Below are 16653 nucleotides of genomic sequence, written 5' to 3'. Positions count from 1 at the left end.
GCTTCCCTATCTATAAAATGGGTATAATATAAGACATATTTCACAGATTGTTGTGGGGATTAGATAAACAAATCCATGTTAATTGAGTAGCATAGCACCTGTCACCCGTGCCCAATGAATGCTAGCTGCTTTTATCATCACATCGTTATTGTCATTATCATCATCGCCACCATCTCTTCCATCAATTGTATGCCAGCTTGGTGTGAGGTGTGTCAGTTTTTCAGTCTGCCCTCTCCTCCTGCCCCATCATCTCAAACCTCATCTCACACCACTCCCCCTTGCTCTGTCTGCTCCAGCCACTCTCGTCTCCTTCGAACATACCAGACATGTCTGCCACGGGCCTTTACGTTTCTGTTCCCTGTGTTGGGAATGCTTTCTCTGATCACTCTGTTTCAGAGAGAAACTCCTATCCCTGCCCTCATTGCCTTCTAGCATCCTCTCTATCTTTCTGTATTTGTCTGGCTTGATGTTTGCTTGCCTCTCCTAGCATGGAGATTCAGGAGGACAGTTTGTTTTTCCTTGTCTTGTTTCCTGCTCTAGGTCCAGTGCCTAGAACAGTGTTGGACATGTAGAAAGTGCTCAAAAAAAATACTTTGTGAGTGAATGAGTGAATGAATGAATGAATCTCATCTAGTCTGAGACAGGCTCCTGTAGGGCTCTCAAACTTCACATGATGTCTCTTGTGTAATATTTTCAATCAACAAATAATCTCTGAACCCTCCTTTCTGCCAGCTTAGGCCTTAGGTTCCAGGGATAGAAAGATGAGTGAGAGAATTCCAGTTCTTGAGCAATGTACAGGCACGTGGGGTGACCATGGTACAGTTCTCTTCTAAGCACTTAGACTATAGTTGTAACTACAGAATTATGCTGCTGTCCTGTTTGCTGTCTGTCTTCCACCCTAGACTAGAAGAGCTCAGTGGGTGAGGACCCCCATCTGTCTTGTTCAATGCTGCATCCTCGGCACTAGTATGAAGGCTGGCACATATATGTAAATGGGGTGCATGAATGAACAAATACAGGGTGCAGCAGGATAGGGACTAGCAGAGAGGTCTGTGGGTGTACCAAGGAGGGGTGACTGGCCCTGCCTGGGGAAGGATGGGATGGGGCTGTGAGAGATTCACACGGGAGGTGAGGAACCTTCTGTCCCTTGCCTCGACTCTCACTTGGCCAACCATGGAGCAGTTTGGGAATGATGGTGGGGGTGTGGTTCCCCTCCCTCAGAGGCTGGGTGGCCCTTCCATATTTCAGCTTCTGCCTGAGCTGTCCTTGGAGTTAAAAATAGGGAAGGATGGGAGCACAAGGACATGCTGTCCTCTGCCACTGAGCAGGGATTCTGCTACCTCTTCTCAAAGGGGGCTGTAGGGCAGCAGGTTTGAGAAGCCAGAAGCTTAAAGAATTATCCCTTCCTGCCCCCTTGAGGACAGGCACAGACTTCTCTTTGCTCAGCGTGGCATGACTCTGAATGAGCTGTGTGGAATGTCACAGCTGGAAGGGCTCTCTGGGGTAGGCGGACATCTGGCAGGAAGCCCATCACCCTCCAGGCCTGGGATCTTGGCAGACAACACCAATCAATCAAGGCCCCCTTTCCTGGGACCATGGCAGGCATCACCAATCAATCATGGCATCCTTTTCTGCCAAGTCCAGGCACAGTCTAAGAATTCTTAGCACAGGGTATTTCAGGCAACAGCTACCAGAGTTGGCAAAAAAAAAAAAAAAGAAAACCTATGTATCATCCCCAATCTAGTCCACTTCTCTCATGGTGGGAAAACTGAAGCTCAAGAGAGGAGCAGAAAGTTGTCTGATGTCACACCGGAAGTCAGTAGTGGAGCTGGGACAAGACCCAGGAGTTCTCACTCCCTGCCAAGGCTTTTTCTTTTTCTATCCCCTGTTGCATCCTCTTTTCTGCAGGAACTAAGATTTGCAGGTTTGTGTATGCGAAAGAATGGCTTTTAGGCTAGGCATGGTAGGTAGTTCATGCTTGTAATCCGAGCTCTTTGGAAGGCCAAGGCAGGAGGATCCCTTGAGCCCAGGAGTTGGAGACCAGCTTGGGCAACATGGCGAGACCCTGTCTCTACAAAAAATAAAGTAATTATCCAGGCTTGGTGGTGTGTAGTACCGGCTGAGATGGGAGGATCACTTGAGCCTGGGAAGTCAAGGCTGCAGTGAGCTGTGATTGTGCCACTGCACTCCAGCCTGGGTGACAGCCTGTCTCTTAGAAAAAAAAAAAAAGAAGAAGAATGGCTTTTAATCCAGGGATTGCAGGCTCCCAAACTTTATGCAACATACTGTGTGTATGTGCTGGCAGGTCCTTTTCTAAGAGAGAGTAGCTTTTATCCACTCCCAAGAGGCTCGTTGAACAATGAAGAAGGCAGAGAAATCAGAAAAGAGTGAATGGAATGGGCTAGAATCTTGCTACTCAATGTGTGGGCCACAGACCAGCAGCATTGACCTCACCTAGGAGTTGTGAGAAGTGCTGAATCTCAGGCCCCACCTGAGACCTGCTGAATTAGAATCTGCATTTTAACAAGATTCCTGTGTGATCCATTTGCACATTAAAGTTGAGAAGCCATGAGCTGGAATTCCTTCAGCCTTTGGTGTCTGTGTGGAGGACCTGCTGAGTGCCAGCCAGTGTCCCTGCCCTCATTTGAGAGAGAGAAAAGCAACCAAGGGAGGTGCCTTAGCCAAGGTGGGGCCCAGCTTCTCTGCAACTCTGCTAAGGCCAAATCAAGGAAGAGATTTGTTTAAACTGCTTCAAGATAAAGGATAGCACTGCTCATCCAAGGAGTAGGAGACCCAGCGTGCATTAAGCATGTATGTGGGAGGTTCTTGAGAAGCCTTAGTGGACACTGGGTTAGCTGCTATCCTGCAGAACAGTCTGGAGAGAGACGGATTTTAAGCAGTTGTGGGACGTGGATGAGCCAAGCTGGAGCAACAGGGGATGTGCTGCCTAAGGCCAACATCACTACAGCCTCAGTGCTGAGAACAGCTAGTCCAAGGTGGGTTTGCTCTGGTGAGTGCTGGTGCCAGGTGGTTTCAGGTGGTCTTAACTAAGCCTTGCTAGCTCTAGTCTTGCAGGCTCTGGAGGAAGCTGGCCATCTGTTGATTGAGGAAGGTGGTGATGGGGAGCCTGAGGCTTGCCCTGGTGGGACTGGAAGGAAGGAATTCCCTCATTTCCAACCCCACTCCATCCCCTACATCCCTGCTCCCCATGTACCCACTGCATGTTTTCATCCGTGGGCCTTTGTGGGGATACATGTGCACATGTGTTATCTGAAGATGACATCCGAGGGGACAGACTGTACAAGTTGGCCTTGTCTGGCCTTTGCAGCAGGTTTTCCACACTGCTTCTGGCTTAGGGGGAGCCTCCCTGCCTGTGGGCTCCTTGACCCTCTTGGGGTCAGTGTAGAATAGGGTTAACAGCCTGGCCTGGGAGATGAGATGAAGTGGAAGGAGATTTATATAAGCTTTATTGAGATATAATTCATATACCATACAGTTTACTAGTTTAAAGTGAACAATTCAGTGGGTTTTAATATTTAATTTATTCACAGAGTTGTGCAACCATCACCACAGTCAATTGTAGAATATTATCGTCAACCCTATACCCATGAGCATTCACATCCCATTTGCCCCTCCCTCTGGTCCTTGGCAACCACTAGTCTGCTTTCTAGTTCTATGGATTTACCTATCTTGGACATTTCAAATACGTAGAGTCATAGAAGAGATGATCTTTTATGACCAGCTTCTTTCACTTGCATAATGTCAAGGTTCATATATGTTGAAGCATATATAGGTAATGCTTTGGGTTTTTTTTGTTTGTTTGTTTGTTTTTGAGACAGGGTCTCCCTGTCAACCAGGCTGGAGTGCAGTGGCGCCATCTCAGCTCACTGCCACCTCAGCCTCCTGGGTTCAAGTGATTCTCCTGCCTCAGCCTCCTGAGTAGCTGGGATTACAGACAAACACCACCACAGCCCAGCTAATTTTTGTATTTTTATTAGAGACAGTGTTTCACCATATTGGTCAGGGTGGTCTCAAACTCCCGACCTCAGGTGATCCACCCACCTTGGCCTCCCAAAGTGCTGGGATTACAGGCGTGAGCCACCATGCCCGGCCCAGTACTGCATGCTTTTTATGGCTGAATAATACTTTATTGCATGGATATACCACAGTTTGTTCATTCATCCATGGATGGACATTCAGGCTGTGTCCACTTTTTGACTGTTACAGTTAATGCTACTCTGAACATTTGTGTTCAGCTTTGTTTGGATGGAGCGGATTTGTTTTGCATTCTTCCTCTCCAACCTTTACTTGCTGTGGGACCTTGGGCAAACTGCTTCAGTTCTCAGAGCCTCAGTTTTCTGAGAGTTTCTGAGAATCAGGGACACTACTCTCTATCTCAGAGTATTGTTTGTAATAGTAGCTGCAATTTACTGAGTGCCTGTATCTTACTGTGACAGTCGTTGTGCACATGTTATATCATTGAGTTCAGTCCCACAAGGGGTATGAGAGATTTATTTCACAGTTAACATGGATCTGTGCTATCATGGGCTAATATGCTACCTTGTTGGAACAAACCATTTGGTGTCTTGAGGAGTTCTCTTTCCAGTGTTTGTGGAGAGGAGGGAGCTTCCTTGCCTCCCCTACACGTTTGGCAGCATCTGTCTGTTAGAGGCCATATTTCTTTCCCTTCCTTTTCTTTTAAAAGTTTTGAAATACACATAGAGAAAAGTGCAGCAGCTGGAAGAATTCCCTCATGGTTCCATCATTCCTCTGCCATGAGACCAGCTTGTCCCAGATAGGGCCTGCCCCTTCACCCCGGGTCCCAGATGAGTTCGTGGGATAGAACCATAGCTAACTCGTAAAATATGTTAAGTATGGCTGGGCATGGTGGTTCATGCCTGTAATCCCAGCACTTTTGGGAGGCTGAGGCAGGCAGATCATTTGAGGTTAGGAGTTTGAGACCAAACTGTCCAACATGGTGAAACCCCATCTCTACTAAAAATACAAAAAGGAAAAAAAAAATTAGCCAGGCATGGTGGTGCATGCATGTAACCCCAGCTACTTGGGAGGCTAAGGCAGGAGAATCACTTGAACCTGGGAGATGGGTTGCAGTGAGCCAAGGTTGTGCCACTGCACTCCAGTATAGGCCACAGAGCAAAAGTCCATCTCAGAAAAATAAGGTATGTTAAGTATGAACAAGAACTTTGTTCTGTAAGCCACTGAAATTTGGGGGTAACTGGTTATTGCAGCATAACCTAGTAAGAGCTTACTAGTACATTTAATCCTTACAACAATAGGTGGAGTGGATTCTATCACTTTTCCTGTTTTGCAGGGGAACTTAGACTCAGATTAGTTCAGTAAGTTTATTTAGTTTACTCAGAAAGTGGCAGAGGCATGCTTCAAGTCCCAAACTCAGTTTTTCTGGCTCCAGAGCCTGTTCTCCTAAGAAGACGGAAGTACGTGGGCTGTATTTGGTGAATGATGAGTAATTCCGTGTGGATAGAACACCTGGTATGTGCATCATGGCAGACTTGTAGTATAGGTTTGGGGCAAATCCTGGAAGTCTTGAATGCTGTGTGGATTGTGTAGCTTCCCAGTGCCATATGGGGCCATAGACTCTACCTTTTGCCCACAACCCAGTTCCTTCCAAGGCTTGTTTAGCTTGTCCCAAATGCTGATGGAAATAGCTTCCTGAGGAAAAACAGCTTTTTGTGGGACTGTGAATTGTCTTCCTTCCAATGATTGCGGAAATGCCTCTTCTTTAGAAAGTCTTTCCACATTGGCTCGAGGAGAGTAAATGACTTTCCCCTGACCACCCCTGCTCAGCATAGGACCTCCCCAACCCCAAATGCATTTACTCTGCATCTGGAACTTTTTGCCTTCAGTTTTCATTTGGTTCCACATTTTCCCCTTCACTCTATCCCCATGTTTTTATTTGTCAGTATAACCTTCAGTTGTACTGGAAGGTAGTGCTCGCATGTACAATGAAATCTTCTGATTTTATTTGCAATCAAGTATAATTCAGCATTGAATCAATTCTGCTTACAACCCAGACCGTGCCTCTAACTCCAGTGCTGCATTAATTACCCTTCCCCTCAGCTCCCATAATACTCTGTGTATATCTCTGCCCTTACATTATGCTACGTTGTAATTATTGCACAATTGCCCCTTTACTTGCCTATCTATTCTGGTAGACTGGGAGTTTCAGCAAGGTCTGGGTTTAATTCATCTATGTTATGAGTCTACCACACAGGATCTGGCCCTGAATAGGCAATTAGTAAAGAGTGTGTTGAATGAATAATAATTACTTATCTGTTTCATGTCCCCTCCACACTCTACTACCTGTAAGTTTCTTAAGGTCAAATACTGTATCTTATTCAAATCCCCAGAGACAAGAACAGCATGGCATAGGAAATGAACTCAATAAATGTATATTTTGTTGGATAAGTGAGAGTAACGTTTCCTTCCAGGGGCATAACCCTTTAGAGTTACAAAGCACATTCCATATTTATTACCCAGTTGATTCTCACAAAATCTTTCCCCTCCCTCTCTAGGGTTCTCAAATCCTTATCATGTGCCTTTTGCCCCTCTTGCTTTCACTCACTTCATCTCTGTGTCTTTATGATCTCTCCTCTTTCCTCTTCAAATCCTCTTGGAAAAAGGTCTGAGGCACTTATCCCTCCCTCCAGTGTAGAGCAGCGTAAAGGGCAAAAATTGCACTCTGGCCTGCGTTGAACCAGGATCACATCCCACATGCCAGCTTTGTAATTATGGGCAGGTTCATTAACCCCTGAGCTTCAGCTTTCCCTTCTGAAAATGAAGACAATACTTACCTTCACTGGTGGTTGTGAAGATTACATGAAATGATGAGTGCTGAGCACCTCTCATAGGCTCTGGTTCAACTCGATAAATGGAAATTCCTGTCTTTATGTGGAAAGATGATTCTTTGAGGGTGGAATTTCAGGCACCAGCAAGCCAGTGGGAAGGAATTGTGGTTTGAAAACAACCACAGATAGGGATGCTTCGTAGTTCTAAAATCTCCCTTGTGAGCCCCACCTCTGCCCTAGGCAGGCCCAGTCCTCTATGCTCAGTCAGCACCACGGACAGTTCCTGCACACGCCAGTTCTTTGCTGTGGACTTAATCGCATTTTAGAGGCCTTCAGTTGCAAGTCACAACTTTATATACCACCAAGGGAGCTAAAACATGTCAGAATTTAACTCTGACATGCCACTGGTTGCCATTCACATCTTAATTTTGGAGATGTTGAAAAAATGCTTGTCTTAGAATCGATGAAATAATGAGTTTACTAGAGGTGGTATCAGTGAGCAGTTGACCATTGACCTTTAGAGAGGTTAATAATAATAGCCAGTATTTATTGAATGTCAACTGTATTACAGGCCTTTTCCCCTCCTTCCTGTCCTGTTCTGGGTGCTGTTTGCCCTCTATACACATTCTCTTAACAAAGATTACATTTGGGGAATATAAATGTGAGCCAGATATACAGTAAATCAACAGGCTTTCCACTATCTTTTTCCTCAAAATCTTCCAATCTTTAGCCTCACTTCTTCAGAACATTGCTTCCTGCTGAATGATAGTCTAACGTGTTAATCTTTCCAGTTCACACCGTGGTTAATCCACCTAAAAGGCATTTCAAATGCATACCCTGTAACCCAGCAGCTGCACTCCTAGGTATGTGCCCTGAAGAACTGCACAGAAATGGTCACCAAAAGACACATACAAGAATGTTTTTGGCAGAGCTATTTGTAATATCTCATTACTGGAGGCTACCCACCCAGATGCTCATCAGCAATAGAATAGATGAAAATTATTTTGATATATTCACACAATGTACTACAATAAGTCATGAGAATGAATGAACTGCAATGAAACAATCAACATGGATGAACCCCACAAACGTCGTGTTGGGTAAAAGAAGGCAGATGCTAAAGAATATACACTAGGTGATTTTATGTAGTGAAAACTACAAAATAAGCAAAACCAGTCTGTGCTGTTAGAAGTTAGGGTAATGCTACTTTTGGTGGAAAGTAACTGGAAGTGGCATGTGGGCCTTCTGTAGGGCACTGGTAATGTTCTGCTTCTTGATCTGGGTGCTGGTTCCGTAGAACTTTGTAATAGTCATCAAGGTATACACTTACAACTGTGCGATATATAATTGTACAGTTTTCTTTATGTATATTATCCTGCAACAAACAGTTGTTTTAAAAAGCACCTTTCTCCAGAAGATAAGAGAATGCTAAGACTTTTGTATGCAGGATTATGGGTAAGAAACTTCAGGGGCAGCTGGTCACATGGAAGATTTGGAATAATTCATTGTGAATAGAATGTAGAGAACACTAGGGAAATGTAAATGTAAATTGGGACCAGGTCAGAAAGACAGTGTGTGTTAGATTGGAATTTATTCTGCAAGCAATGGGGTGCCATTGAAGGGTTTTAATCAAAGGGATGGTGTGTTCAGGATTGAGATTTGGGAAGCTCAGGCAGGCCACTGAGTAGAGAAGAAACTGGCAGAAGAGGACACTCTGGTGGTGTGGACACCAGTTAGCATAGAGGAGGAAACTGAGCCACAGAGAGGTTGAGTAATTTTCTCAAAATCACACAACTAATAGAGTGACTGGGGCCAGGTTTACAACCCAGGCATTCAGGCTCCATTGTCCATGCTTTTAACCATTAGGCCATGCTGCCTCCTGAAGATGCTCTAGAAATAGTGAAAGGCTGTTGACTGAAAAGGAGCAGGGAGGTTAGCAATTAGGAGAGCAGAATTTATTTTTCCTGAAACAGGTTCTCTGTCACCCAGGCTGTAGTGCAGCAACGTGATCATAGCTCACTGCAGCCTCAAACTCCTGGGCTCAAGCAATCCTCCCACCACAGCCTCCTGAGTAGCTGGGACTACAGTGTGGGCTAGTAATTTTCCAATTTTTTATAGAGGCAGGGTCTCACTATGTTGCCCAGGCTGGTCTTGAACTCCTGGGCTCAAGCAGTCCTCCCATCTTGGCCTCCCAAAGTGTTGGGATTACAGCCATGAGCCACTGTACCCAGCCTGAATTCTAATACCAACATGGCCTTTAACTCCTGCCCCTCTTTGGGCCTCAGTTGCCCTCTGTACAATAAAGGCATTGATCTGGATGATCCCTAAGTTCCCTCCAGATGAAACCATCTCTTATTTTAAGGTAGGGCAGATTCCTATAGCTCCAGGGAGAAGGGAAAGGTTAGGGCCCTCACAGAAGTAATCAGGGTTGTGCTTCCTCCACCCATCCTTGGAGACACAGCCAGAGGCAACATCAGTGCTCTGGAGGCCTGAGTATCTGCAGATGGCTCTCAGCCCTTGATTTTCAGATGGACTTCAAGACCTGGACAAGGGAGGCATGTGAGGCCCAAGTCACTGGGAATAACTAGGCCAGGGAGAGGCTGACCATGGAGGAAGAAGAGGCAGCAGTCTCCAGGGTATTTATCTCAGAGATACAGGAAGAGTAGTGGCTGTGGGAAGGGGAAGCAGTGAGCCAGGGGCCTTGGTGCCTTTCGCATCCTGGTTTAAAATAAGCCAGTCACCCAGAGCTCTTGTGTCTGGGGGAACTTCACAGGCTGCTCTATGGACTTGGAGTGGACACTCACACTGACCAGGATGTGGTTAGTGGTTTTAGAGCCTGGGGACCTGGAACAGGTCATGGAGCCTCTCTTGGCTTGAGGCTTTTCATCTGGAAGTCAAAGCTGATAATGCCCATCTTCAATAAAATGTCAAAGTGGGGACTGGTTGAGTTCTCTCCTTCTCCCTCCCCCCAACACATCCCTGAGGTCTCGTGGTTAAGAGTATATGATGATCTGTTTTCACACAGACTTGGTTTCAAGCCTAGCTCTGTCTTATCTGGTATAACCTTGGACAAGTTGCTGAACTGCTCTGAGCCTGTTTCCTTATTGTAAAATTAGGATAATAATACTTGTCTTTCAGTGTTATGGTGGGGTTAAATTATATATGTGTATATAATTTGTACATGGTACAGGGTAAATGCTAAAAACAATAGAATCTGTTTTCATAATTTATCATCGTTTTATTATCCTGTTCCTTATGAATACTTGCTTTTGGGAGAACGTACATTAAACACATTCATATTCAAGTATAAACAGCAGAGTGACATCTACTTGTTTTCTTTACCAGAGAGAATTTCCATTTTTCTTGGGGACACATCCTAAAGCCAATTCAATTTAACACACTTTCAGTGGGGATGGGCAGTGTGGGCGCTATCCCTGGTGCTGAATGGAAGTAAATGACGAATGAGCTCACGCTGTAAACACTGACATCGACTAGGTGGATGAGAACTGTGTTTCAAGGTGCCGTGGAATAGTTACCCCAAGAGAAGTGAAGATTGAAGTGCCCCGGCACTCAAGGAGTCTGATGAGGGACGTCTTTGTGGAAGACATGGCATTTGAGTTCTGGGGTGGAGCTTGGAGAGTTTACTTTAGGGTGCATTTAAAACATGGCTTTGGAGCCAGAATAGCCTGGGTTTGAAGTCCAGCTCCACCATTAGTAGTCGTGCATGTCCTTGGGAAAGTTACTTAACCTTCTCGATCCTCATTTTCTTTCTCTGTAAAGGGGGGCAGTAGCTATCTCATGGTTTATTGTGAGAATTAAGTGGGAGATACCTTTGTAAAACGCTTGGCATGGCATCTAGCACAATGGTAATAACCATATTAATAATAGTCAACTTTGTTGAGGGCTGACCGTGTGTCCCAGCCCACCTAGGCCATCCTGAGGGTTATATGTTATTACATTTTTACATTGCTTGCTTGTTAACATTTAGCGCTCACATAGCCCTGAGATTCTGGTGCTTTTATCCCTATTATATGATGAAGAAACTGAAGTACAGAGTGCCTGATAAGTTATAGGTGTTATTTAAAGCTAAACTCTGGAGGATGGTTAGAAATTTGATAAGGAGGAAAGGAGAGGAGTGAGAACCAGGATGAGGAAGTTATTGAGGATGTACAGTATTTCTCAGGATGGAGCACTGAGGTGTCTGACTGGGCTAGGATATAGAGACTGCGAGGGAGACCAGTAGCTGATGGGGAGGGAGTCAGAAAATGGAGAGTCTTGGATGCCTGGGTGCAAAAACTGAACCTAATTCAGCAGGCAGTGAAGAAACATTCTAAGATTTTTGTTTTTGTTTTTGTTTTTGTTTTGAGATAGGATTTTACTCTGTTACCCAGGCTGGAGTGCAACCAGCCTCAACCTCCCAAGCTCAAGCGATCCTCCTACCTCAGCCTCTCTAGTAGCTGAGACTACAGGTGCCCACCACCATGCCCGGCTAATTTTTGTATTTTTTCTTTGTAGAGGTGGGGTTTCGCTATGTTGCCCAGGCTGGTCTGAAACTCCTCGGCTCAAGTGATCCACCTGCCTGGGTCTTTCAAAGTGCTGGGATTACGGGCATGAGCCACCACGCCTGGCTAAGGTTTTAAATAAGATGGTGGCGTGACTGAAGCTGTGATTTATTTATGAATTTGTTTGTATTTACTTTCATTTGCATTATAGAATTAATTAAAATTCAAATGACATAGAAGCATACAAAAGAGAAATAAATTTCCTTCCCAATGTGCTGGTTGGGTGTAAATTGGTACAACTACAGTTATGATGCGGGAGCCCACCTGTGTGAAGATTTTTGAACTTTGACTTGCTTAGGGTGCCAGCCTGTCTTAGGTCAGGTGTCCCCAAACCAGACCCTGAGATGAGATTCGTGTGGAGGCAGTAATGAAGGAAGTGCCCCCAGAACAGACCCAGGGAAGCAGAACAAGACAGGGCAGGAGGCACGCAATGGTGTGCTCTCAGGCAGGTCCCGAAAGGGTGGCCCCAGCCCCGCTGTGGGGTTACTCTGGGGGCTGCGTGAAGCCTCAGAGTTGTTCTGACCCAGGGCAGAGGAGGTGAGGGTTCATCCTCCCATTTCATTTAGTCTTTGATGAAGGGGCAGGGCAAGGGCAGGTTAAGGGTCATACATTTCCAGACACTTCTAGCTCTGCCTGTGTGGGGGCAACATGGGCTCAGTAGCCCAAAGAAAGACACCCCCACACCCCACCCCAGAAAAAGGTGCCAGGTACTGGCTGTGGGAAGCCACAGCACATAGCATGCTACAGTGGGGAGGGGCTCACAGAAGTGGTAAAAAGGGGGTCTTGGAGGAGGATCACATTGTTCACTACAGTGGGTCAAGTGAGGGTCTATTTCTGGGTCCTGATGGATGACAAGCAGAGGCTGTTCATTTCTACCTGGCTCCCGTCAGTGTGTTTTATCAGCAGGTGCAGCACTTAGAAGCGTGTTTAACATCTTCTCAGGGGCTTCCACCTCACAAAAGGGTGTTCAATAGATGTCTGTTGAGAGAATGAAAGGGCCATGCTTCAGGGCCCGGGAGCTGGGTTGAGACCTGGTGGTGAGCAGTCACTAGAGAATGGTTTAGTAAGCCGCCCTGATGGATCGATGGGCTGGAGCCACACTGAGAGATCAGAGAGGGTGTGGTGGGTGACTTGGTGGCCAGAGGCTGTTCTCCGAGGAAGTTAGTTGGTGAAAGAGGTGGGAGAACTAGAAAGGGCCCAAGGATGGAGAGGCAGCAGACGCAAGGCCCAGAGAGGACAAATGGGGGAGGAGGTCATGGTGAGTGATGGAGATGGATCAGCCACAGCCAGGAGAAGGACGGCCCCTTCCTTTCAGAGAGGAGGGGAGGGCCAGGCAGGGTGAAAGGTCAGGATGGTGACTATTAGTCAGGGTTCTCTGGAAGGACAGAACTAATAGGATAGATGTATATATAACGGAGAGTTTATTAAGGAGTGTTGATTCACACGATTACAAGGCAAGGTCCCACAATGGGCAGTCTGCAAGCTGAGGAGCAAGGAAGCCAGTCTGAGTCCCAAAGCTGAAGAACTTGGAGCCCAGTGTTTGAGAGCAGGAAGCATCCAGCATGGGAGGAAGATGCACGCTGGGAGGCTAAGCCAGTCTAGTCTTTCCACATTCTGCCTGCTTTTATTCTGGCCATGCTGGCAGCCGATTAGATGATGCCACCCAGGTTGAGGGTGGGTCTGCCTTTCCCAGCCCACTGACTCAAATGTTAATCTCCTTTGGCAACACCCTCACAGAGACACCCAGGAATGATACTTTGCATCCTTCAATCCAATCGAGTTGACACTCGCTATTAACAATCACAGTGACATTTGGAAGTGAGGAAGAGCAGAACAAAGGGAACACATCTCAGCCACGTGGGATGGATGGATCTTGGTGGGGGTAGTTGGGAAAGCACTGGAACAGTCACTTTGGGGGCCATGACCCAGTTAGCAAGAGAGGATGCACAGGAGGGGTAGGTGGTAGAGGTTGGATGGTGGACATTGCTGTGGTTGGGTCCAGTCGTGGTCCCCAGCTTGGGGAAGGTGGTGTGTCAAGGGAAAAAAATGAGTCTACAAGGGTGTCAGCAAGACAGTTGGCGAGGGCAGGTGTGGGGGCATTGGAAGGTCTTTCTCCCTCTGCAGTGGTTTGGCTTTTTATGTTTGGCACCTACTTTGTGCCCGCACTGTGGGAAACGTCTGTCATTTAACCCTCTCAACAGCTCCGTGGGAAGATGCCGTCCAGCTTGCCCCGGGTCTCCATACCTGGGCCTTCTGACTGCAAAGGCATGCTCACCTGTGTGGGGAGCCAGGGCTGCTGGGAGGCAGATCCTAGGGCCTGGTTGGGAACTGCTTTGAGGGCTGTAGGATGCCACACAGATGCAAGGCACAGCTCTGGGGGACTGAGTTGTTTGTCATGCTCTGCTCCTCCCTCTTCCGGGAGAAATGTGTCAGACCCAGGTAGGTGGAGATGGATCCGGGGTGGGGGCACCTGAACAGCGCTCAGCAGAGAGGGAGGGAGCCGAGGCAGGTGTGTGCTGCCTGCCTGCAGGGTGCCCAGTCATGGGTCTGTATCCCTAGTGTGGGGTGTGGGGGGGTGTTTGTTCCTGCACGTCTGACAGGGACATATGTACAGTGCTGTGTGTGTGTGTGTGTACAGGGACATCTCTGTCTGAGTCTGTTTCTGAATGTGCATGTGAGTGGTTCTTTCTTTCTCTGTGTCACTGTACCTGCTGTACACAGAGAAATAACAGAAACAGTGGAGATAGAGGGTCGGGGGAGTCTGCAGATGCAAGCTAGGGAAAGAACAGATGATGGAATGGAGTAGAAACACAGATATAGGGGCACACACGCTCTCCCACGTGTTCAGAAACACGCAGGGAAGATGTGTATACACCTACCCACTTAGCCTCAAACACACAGAGCGACAGGCATGTGGAGACCCCTGGGAGCACACTCAGACCTGCATTAACACACTGTCTTTGCATGCATCTTACTGTGTGTGTGTGTTGCTGTGTTTTTCTGAGTGTGGGTGTCTGTGTGTCTGAATAACAAAGACACATGTGGGAGACAGAAATACGAGGCTACACGTTCTGAGAAACAGAGTGTTTGTATCTATGCATGCATGTGTGTGTGTACACGTGTGTGTGATTCTTAGAGGCAGGGAGGAAGGAGAGACCATCCTGGAGCTGGGAGGAGGAGGGAGGCCAGGAGAAGGCCGGCGGGAGCTGTCCTGGCTTGCCCTGCTCCTGTACGCAGGCCCAGCTCTCTTGTCCTCTGGCAGGAGGAGGATGACTGGGTGTGATTGGGGCTGCTTGTCCCCAGTGGGTCAATCAGCAAGCATTGAAGGATCCTCTTGGGAATCAGCCCATGTCTGGACTTTGTGGGACCATGAAAAAGATCCCACTAATGATCTACCCCACCTCTAGCAAGCCTACAGTCCCTTGAATCACTAGGCCATGGAGCAGGGAGCAGACACCCTCCCGGGGCTGTGTCCTGGCTCCCCACCTTACTAGCTCTATGGGCGTGGACAAGTCCTGACCTCTCCGTGCCTCCTGTTTTGGGTACTGGATGGGGGTGAACAGCAGCATCCACCTTATGGTTGGTTGTGAGGATTAAGGCTGCTCTCAAGGCAGCCACAGTTATTAGTTGAGCTCTACAATGGTCTAGACCCTGTTCTTGGTGCTGAGGCTTCAAGAGTGAACAAAATTCCCTGTCCTCATGGAGTTTATGGTCTTCGCAGAGGAAGCTGGCCAAAACACCAATATTGTTTAACGCATTTGGGTGGTAAGTGTTAGGAGGAAAACCAAAGCAGGAGTCAGGGCAGAGAGGGGCAGGGGGTGGGAGAAGGCTGCTGTCTTGGAGGGGCCAGGAGAGGTCAAGAAAGATCTTGGATAAGATGATGTTTGACCACAGAATGGAAGGAGGAGTGGGCGGCTGATGGGGGCCATTTAGCCTCATAAGAGCCTGTTATTCTCCCACTTGACAGTTGTGCAAATAGAGGCACACAGAGGCTGAGTAATTTGCCTTAAGTCTCCCAGCCACTGAGATAGATATCCAGGATTTGAACCCATGCCATCTGGTTTCAGTGCGAGTAGTCCTCAATCAAGGGTGATTTTTGCTGCCTAGGGGCTATTTGGCAATGTCTGGAGATATTTTTTATTGCTGCAACTGGACTGCAGCGGGGTGGGGTGAGGGTTGCTATTAGTATCTAGTGGGCAAAGGCCAGGGATACTGTTAGACATTCTGTGATGCCCAGAGCAGCCCCTACTGCAAAGCAATATGCCATCCACACAGCCAGTCTGCTGAGGTCAAGAAACCCTGGTCAAAATCCATGCAAAGCACTTGACACAGTAGGACACATAGTAGGTGCTCAATAAATAGTAGCTGAAGAGGAGGAAGAGAAATGATTTGGAGAAGATTTCAGGGGAGAAATGAATTCAAGGGGGAGAAAAAGCACATGTAAATGAATCTATCGTTTAACAGAACTCATGCAATACTGTTTGTTGGTGGAGTGGTTACTGGTGAGGCCAGGAGTCTGAGGAGGTTGATGGGCTGAGGGTGGAGGCTGAAGCTGGACAGCCCCCAGCTGCTGAAACACTGCTAACCAGATGACTCTTCTCTCTGTCCCCCTCCCACCTGTGTCTCTTTCCCCATCTCTCTTGGCCGCTTTGCCCAGAAGGGGACAGCCGGAGGCTGAAGGGGGCCATCCAGAGGAGCACGGAGACGGGCCTGGCAGTGGAGATGCCCAGCCGGACGCTGCGCCAGGCCAGCCACGAGTCCATTGAGGACAGCATGAACAGCTATGGCTCAGAGGGCAAGTAAGTGTGGGGCCACCAGCCCTCCTGGCTCTTGCAGTCTTTTGTGGTGGGGCACGGGAGGGACTGAGCAACCCCTCTGGGAGCCCTAGGGCAGCTCCAGGCTGTGGAAGCGCCAGCTCAGGGCTCCAGGTTCATCCCCCATCTTCAGAAGGGAGGCAGTGTAACAGCAAAGCCCCGAGGGAGAGCGAGCCCCGCTGCTTGGATTCGAATCCTGGCTCCACCCCTTTCCTGCTGTGTGACCTTGGGCAAGGTCTCTAAGCCACACTTTCCTCATCTGTAAAATGGGATTAACAGCATCAGCTTCATAGGGGTGTTATGAGGATTAGACGTTTACAATCCATATAATGCAGGGGTGATATTTATACACAGCATAAAGCAGTATTTGGCACTAAGTGCTGTATATTAGTGCTGCTTAAGAAATAAAGGAGGGGTAGAAAGGGGTTTTATTATCATCATTATTTCCTC

General features: G+C 47.5%; 1 protein-coding gene across 2 annotated transcripts in view; it reads left to right on the top strand.

The window, feature by feature from the left end:
- Positions 1-16653, top strand: part of RIMS4 (regulating synaptic membrane exocytosis 4) — a 58875-nt gene that overhangs the window by 23037 nt on the left and 19185 nt on the right. The window contains exon 2 of one of the 2 annotated variants that reach the window (XM_034947324.3): positions 16050-16188. In XM_034947324.3, coding sequence (XP_034803215.1) covers positions 16050-16188 — 139 coding nt within the window. Of the gene's footprint in view, positions 1-16046; positions 16189-16653 lie in introns of both variants that reach the window. The other variant, XM_034947323.3, reaches the window with a different exon arrangement.

This window comes from Pan paniscus, chromosome 21, assembly GCF_029289425.2.
Source record: "Pan paniscus chromosome 21, NHGRI_mPanPan1-v2.0_pri, whole genome shotgun sequence".
In the NCBI taxonomy this organism is placed as follows: domain Eukaryota; kingdom Metazoa; phylum Chordata; class Mammalia; order Primates; family Hominidae; genus Pan; species Pan paniscus.
The sequence above is the reverse complement of the archived record's forward strand: the minus strand, read 5'-3'. Positions and strand labels throughout refer to the sequence as shown.